The 7,165-nt window shown below is 34.2% G+C and overlaps 1 protein-coding gene across 1 annotated transcript; it reads left to right on the top strand.

Annotated features, from left to right (window-relative positions):
* Nucleotides 1–1,197: 1,197 nt before the first annotated feature.
* On the top strand, nt 1,198–4,591 carry LOC21396211 (sugar transport protein 7). Its single transcript, XM_010113897.2, has 4 exons — nt 1,198–1,491; nt 2,173–2,492; nt 2,798–3,424; nt 4,130–4,591. Exons 1-4 carry the CDS (start codon nt 1,347–1,349, stop codon nt 4,541–4,543), a joined length of 1,506 nt encoding a protein of 501 aa, XP_010112199.1. The 5' UTR covers nt 1,198–1,346; the 3' UTR covers nt 4,544–4,591.
* The last annotated feature ends 2,574 nt before the right edge of the window (nt 4,592–7,165 follow it).

Below are 7,165 nucleotides of genomic sequence, written 5' to 3'. Positions count from 1 at the left end.
GTTTTGAAGAAAAATTTATATATGTATTTTTATGTTTTTACATGGCGTTGTACACTTTTGATGGTGACCGGTGAGCGGTCTTGTTGCCATAGTTGGTATGGGATTTGCTATCCCATGCTTTCTGTGGCTAGCGCGCTATGATGGTACAACGTCGGGCCCAATATATGATGAATTTTAAAGTTTTAAACATGTTCAAAAATAATTATTCTCATGATGATGTTTATTGTTGATGAATAAAAATGTTCATTTAAATTTGTGAGAATTAAGTGTCTTACTAAGCCCTTGCTTATATAAGTTATTTCATGTTACAGACAATCTAAAGGGTAAAATGTAGCCATGGAGAATATTGGAGCGGATGCGAGCTATGCGTGATAGGAAAACGGGAGAAACGATCATGGGATAAAAGTGTTTAATGTTAAACAAAGTTTTTAGTTCTTACTTTTATTGTTTTGGAACTTTGGTTTATGGTGGTTTTGATTTGAAGAATATTTTAGACTTTATAGATTTTAATAACTAAGTTGAACTAAAGGTTATTTTATTTTTCTTTGAGGAAGTTCAAAAATTTTAAAGATAATATGTTAAAAAAAAAAAAAAACATCTAGGCTTTTCTTTAAGTCATTCAAAGTAAAGTGTTTCAAGTTTAACGATTTTTCGCATTCTTTAAGAGGTAAATGTTTGAAAGTTAAGATAATTGTGACGGGCCGTGAGGGTCGTTGCAATTAGTTTGGATAATTCTGAATTATGATTCGAAATTGATGTGATGTTTTAAATTAACTCAAATTATGATTTTAAAACCACTCATATCTTAATTCAAGGTGATTCAAATTTCTGATTCTAAATTATGATTTTAGAATCATAATTTAAATCTAAAATCATGAATTATAATTTTGATTCTAGAATTATAATTAAAATTATCTTGATTTAAATTCTTGTGAATCCTTAATATGTGGGATAGCTTATGCCTAATAATGTAACTCTGACGTGCCAGAAAAGGACGTGTCTTATGGGGTGTGCCAAACGAGAATGACCTCTATAAATAGCAACAAAGTCTATTTCTTTGTTCGCTATTATTGCTCTAAAATATCTCTTGGTTGCCGATCAACAATTCAACATCCAAATATACATTAAGAGGACCTTTTTTTTTTTCCTTTCGTTTTCTAACTTTTTATTTTTGTTTTTTTTGCTTGAACCTTTCGTTTTCTAACTTAGTCAACTGTAAATTAACTAACCAAAAGTCTATAGCGTATCCTCACTAAATTAAAACCCAACTCTAAACAGTGAACATTTCGTATATCAACTCAGAGATTGGTGAGGTTTTGAGGAGAAAAATAAGTTCATCTTTGAAAATGGCAGGTGGGTCTTTTGGTCATGGTGGTCTGGCCATGGAGAGAGCAGGGCAGTACCAAGGGAAGGTCACCGCCTATGTCATTATTGCTTGTTTCGTTGCTGCTATTGGAGGCTCAATATTTGGCTATGATATTGGCATTTCAGGTACTTTTCCTATTTTTTTTCTTCTTTTTTTTATTAACTTTTTATTTATTTATTTTGGCTCAGTGATCAAGATTTCTTGAACTTCTGCAAATTTTGGGTTTTGGTATAAGGAATTTCACACTTCTGTGTAATCTGGTTTTCTTTAATAGTAAAACGAAAAAAAGTGTAGAACTTTTCATGTTTGGGTCAAAGGAAACGGAAAGTGAGGCGTGTAAAGTTCAGGTGTCATGAAATTGCGAGGGGTTGAGCATCTTGCGGAAAAGAGAGGATAATTATTAGACTCTTAAGCAGGGGATATTTATCATTTTCGTTATTAGCCTCCCATATGCCTAGCGTTATTTATTTATTTATTTAAATAGAATCAGCTATTATTTTGGGATAATGAATAAATAGTTGGTAAATAATTGAGAAAATGCACTAATATAACCTTATTTATTGTTCTTTTAGCTATTTCTTTTATTTCTGAATATAACGTAGTTGATATGTAATTTTGCGGAAGGAATAAATGAGATAAATTTTAAATGGTTGGTAAATAGATTAAAAAAAAAAGGACAAATATATCCTAGTTTGATAAAATTCGGCATGTAACTAGACTTGCATGTTTGCTTTAAAAAAAAATAATAATAAATAAATAAAATCAATCAATCAATCAATCAATCCTAATTGCTTAATGACGCACAGGAGGAGTTACATCAATGGATGGATTTCTTGAACGCTTCTTCAAAGAAGTGTACAGAAAAAAGAAGTCAGCACATGAAAACAACTATTGTAAGTTCAACAACCAAGAGCTTGCAGCATTCACTTCCTCTCTGTACCTTGCTGGTCTAGTATCATCATTGCTTGCCTCTCCCGTCACAAGGAACTACGGGCGGCGTGCTAGCATAATCTCCGGCGGGGTCAGCTTCTTCGTCGGAGCAACTCTAAATGCCTTAGCAGTTAATATGGCAATGCTCATTTTGGGCAGGATCCTGCTTGGTGTTGGAATTGGGTTTGGAAATCAGGTATACTATTTTGCTCCAAATCTATTAAATAGAAAACGGTTAAAAAAAAAAAGTATTTCATCACTTGGTGTTTAGTCACTGCCAATTTTAAGTTTAGACTCCCAAGTCCTTGGGTTTCATCTCTAAACGTTTCATCATATTTTCATGTTTTGTTATAAAAAGTGAAATGAAGGGGGGAGAATTTAGGATGTTGCCTAAAAGAATCTCCACCATCCTTTTCACTTCCGAATACAAAAAGTATACTGTTTAGTAGTTTTAAATTTTGAGTTACCTGATTCCATGTTTCTCTTTGACTATCACAAAAGGCAGTCCCACTATATTTATCAGAAATGGCACCTGCCCATCTTAGAGGAGCCTTGAACATGATGTTTCAACTAGCAACAACACTCGGAATCTTCACAGCAAACATGGTCAACTATGGAACTCAAAAGCTCGGCAATTGGGGTTGGAGGGTCTCTCTGGGGTTGGCTGCAGTGCCGGCCTTGATGATGACAGTTGGAGGAATCTTCCTTCCTGAGACACCGAATAATCTAGTTGAGCGGGGATTTAAAGAGAGGGGTAGAAAAGGCTTGCAAAAGATTAGAGGGACCAAGAATGTGGACGCGGAGTTTCAGGACATAGTGGATGCAAGTGCAATATCCAGTGCAATTGAGCATCCATTTGAGAACATCTTTGAGAATCGGAACAGGCCTCAATTGGTCATGGCAATCTTTATGCCGATGTTTCAGATCCTCACAGGAATAAACTCTATTCTTTTCTATGCTCCTGTGTTGTTTCAGAGCATGGGGTTTGGTCGAAATGCTTCTTTGTATTCTTCAGCTATAACTGGGGCTGTTCTTGCTTCATCAACACTTATTTCGATGGCAATAGTTGATAGATTGGGTCGCAGGGCTTTGCTAATAAGTGGGGGAATACAAATGATCATATGCCAGGTAAAAGCTTGTTTCATTCTGGGCAAAGTGAGATTTAGTAGGAGTAGACTGAGAAGAATGAGCATTTAAGTGATGCTTTTCTTTCTAAAAGTGCACTGCTCACTATATGCACTTCCAAGTTCAAAAGGCTTTCTAGTACCAAAAAGGGGAAGCAGGACTGTAATTTATTGTCGTTTTTCAAGTAGTTTGTCTTTGCAGTTTTGGATTCCTGTTGTTTTCTTTACTTCAATTCTCCGGTTCGTATCTTTTTTTTTTTTTTTTTAAGTCAATGTCGTTCTCTGAGGTTTATCGTCGTTTTTTCTGTGTGGTGTCTTTTTTTCTCTTGTTCATCTAGCTCTTGAATGTTGTTGTCGTTTTGATATTTTGCCGTTTCTCATTTTAGGGTCATTTTCGTTTTTTAATTTGTACCTTTTTTTTTTTTTTCGTGTTTATGTCGTTCTTCAAGGTTGTTGTTATTATTAATATTTCTGACATCGTTAGTTTCTTCATTAACTTTTCACTTTTATATTCAATCTGTTTTTCTTTAGTCCGTCGTTTGCGGTTGATATTCTTTTTTGCAATTCATTGTCGTTTACAATGTTGCTGTCGTTATGTAGTATTTATCTTTTTATTAGCTTATAATTGCTTTTCGTTTTGTTGTTTCTCTTGGTATCTTTTTAATTGATCACTAGCTAATCATTATCTTGATTCTTGAAATTAATACAGGTTATATTGGCCATAATTTTAGGGGTCAAGCTCGGAGACAACCAAGAACTATCAAAGGACTTTTCAATATTGGTTGTGATTGTGATTTGCCTCTTTGTTTTGGCCTTTGGATGGTCGTGGGGTCCACTTGGCTGGACAGTTCCAAGTGAAATCTTTCCATTGGAAACTCGGTCAGCTGGTCAAAGCATTACAGTGGCAGTCAACCTTCTATTCACCTTCATAATTGGCCAATTTTTCCTTTCCCTTTTGTGTGCCTTCAAATTTGGGATCTTCCTCTTCTTCGCAGGATGGATCACTTTGATGACCATCTTTGTTTATGTCTTCCTTCCTGAAACCAAAGGAGTGCCCATTGAAGAGATGACTTTCTTGTGGAGAAAGCATTGGTTCTGGAAGAGGATTGTCCCTGAATATTGAGAAGCAATGTGGTTTCTAACTTAATACCTTTTTCTTTTTCTTTTTCTTTTTTTTAATAAAAAGGAACTTTTATTTTCCAGCCCTAGAGAAAATTATGTGATTGTGTACTAGAAAATAGCTATATACGAGTTTGGTGAACCAGTGGTTTGATACACACATGGCTCTAGTCAACAGGTGAGTGACCTTCTTTTCCTACGCTACATCAGTAATCCCATTTAATCTCAGCCATTGATACAAGACCACAAAATTAAAGTCCAGCGTTTTGTAACCGTATGGAGCCGACGTCGGTTAAGTATAGCAGTTAAAGAACTAAAGGCCAATAGAGGTTCATCACTTCTCGTCCTTTAGTTCTTTTAGCGATCATAAGGAAAATAGATGTTGCTATCCCCGATCCTTCATTAAACAATATCCGGACTTCATCTTTTCCGATTTACAGACCGATCAGTGCCGTCTAATATAAGTAGTGTCGTCCCTTTATTCCATTCCTTCGGAATGGCGGGACGAGAGAGGAGGGTAAGGTCGGACCTTACTCCATTCCTTCGGAATGGCGGTCTGAGGAAGAGGATAAGGTCGTCCCTTACTTCATTCCTTCGGAATGACGGGACGAAGGGAAACATTAAGTCGTCCCTTTATTCCATTCCTTCGGAATGGCGGGACGCTAAGGGAGGGGACCCTTCCTCTCCCCTGAACCCCCTCCCCTTCCCCTTGCTTATTTTTATTCGTTTCGTGCTTCACATCCGTGAAGCACTTCCAGCCATTTGTTTTAGGCCTTTATCAAAGTCATTCCCTCTCACCCCGTTACCTCCCAACTCGCGTCACCCTTGGCTTGCCCTTGCCAAACCCTCAGCTCCATCAGCCTAACCATAGCTCAACCTGCAGCCCTATCAACGTAAGATAAATAAGTCAATTTGTATGGCAAGCGAAAGAACCGGGAACAATGAGAAAATAAAGAGATAAGTGGTCAATATAATCTAATGCGGTAGCAAATTAAGGAAAGTAGGGAAGTGAAGAGTAAATAAAGCAAGTAATAAGCTAAGTACAAAAGAATCTAAAATATAATATTGCGAAAAGATTACTATTTAGATCAGTGTAAAAGAGAAAAGGACTAACATTAGTCAGCGGTATATTTATTCATGTAATAATAAATAATGTAACAGTCAGAGTTATTAATATGTTTACAAATCATGTTATGTTTACATAAAATAAAAAATAAAAAATACAAAGCTTATCTTTGATGTTCAATATCTCACTTTTGTGTGAAAGAGGAATTCGCAGGAACGAACAATCAGCCGGACAGAGTTGCCTTCTTTTTCTCTTGTTCAGGAATACAATTCTAAACAAAACCTCAAATCTACTACAATTAACCAAAATACAGTGAAACTACCGATGTTTTAAAAAATACAACGAATGATAACTCTTCTTAAAAAAAAATTAAACATCATTTATTGCATTGCATATGTTATAGTAAACACGTTAGATACAAATATTTTGTCTGTCCGTACATAAAAAGAAGACGGTATTTGTATTCAGCTGTTGAATGAGAAGAAAAAATAAATTACAACTATAAAACAAATAAAAAATAGCAGATAGATAAACGAAAAAAACTAATGATAAACACTATTAATGAACCTAACAAAAAAAAAGGAATATATAATCAATTTTTTTATTTAATCAATAGTATTATTACAATAATAAAGTTTAAAAAAAGGTTCATGTATTTTTCTTATATTGCTAACAACATGTATCGCAGGTAACTGAAAGGTGATTTAGCAACGTTCTTGACTGCCAACTGAATTATTTAAGAAATCACTTATAAAATCAAAAGAGGAAATGAGAAAGGGAAAAAAGAATAAGATCATAAAAACACGGATATAACAAAAAAGCATAATAACTCAACATTGTTAAAAGATTTATACATAACAACAGTAGAAGAACACTATAATGAAGCAGAAGAAACTGTAACAAAGGAAAAATGAAAATAGAGACATGACTTGAAGGCAAAGAAAATAGCTGAGAAGAAGACAAAAGCAGTATAAATCTAAAATAATCGAGGCAACATCAAAAACTACGAAGTTCCTTGGCTACTAACTGAACTATTAAAAGATTTACACAAAACAGTAAAAGACGGAATTAATACTGAAACAAAGAAAACAAAAAAAAAAGAGAATTGAAGTGAAGACAAATGAAAACTTTGAGAAAAAGAAGATAGCATCATGATTCAAAAATAATTCAGGCAACATCAACAATTGCAAAATCATTATAGAGAGTTATCTGATACATGGTAACAACAAAAGAAAAACACATAATCATCACCAAAGAACAATAAAACAATAAAAAATAAAAAAGAGGAAAAGCAACATATTCGCCATAAATGCAGAAGAAATTTTTTTTATAAATGACTAAAAAGATAGAAGCACTTGTTTAAAACAATCCGGATAACAACAGTTCCCAAATAACAATTAACAGATACCGAAAACACTACCACAATAAGAAAAAAATATAGCATCATCAACAAAGAAGAAAAAGAGTATATTGAAAAATAAAGTCTTCATACAACAAAAAAAGAAATGACTACGAACATAACCTAAGAATAAATAACAACTTAAATAACGTTACTACCTC

The sequence above is a fragment of the Morus notabilis genome, unplaced genomic scaffold (genome assembly GCF_000414095.1).
Source record: "Morus notabilis unplaced genomic scaffold, ASM41409v2 Scaffold48, whole genome shotgun sequence".
NCBI classification, from domain to species: Eukaryota; Viridiplantae; Streptophyta; class Magnoliopsida; order Rosales; family Moraceae; genus Morus; species Morus notabilis.
Note: the sequence above shows the minus strand (reverse complement) of the source record. Positions and strands in the feature narration are given on the sequence as shown.

Bases quoted from the DNA above. Each gene is read 5' to 3' on its own strand.
- LOC21396211 (XM_010113897.2), top strand. From the start codon at position 1,347: ATGGCAGGTGGGTCTTTTGGTCATGGTGGTCTGGCCATGGAGAGAGCA. The intron at 1,492-2,172 runs GTACTTTTCCTA...AATGACGCACAG, and splicing joins CTATGATATTGGCATTTCAG to GAGGAGTTACATCAATGGAT. The intron at 3,425-4,129 runs GTAAAAGCTTGT...AAATTAATACAG, and splicing joins TACAAATGATCATATGCCAG to GTTATATTGGCCATAATTTT.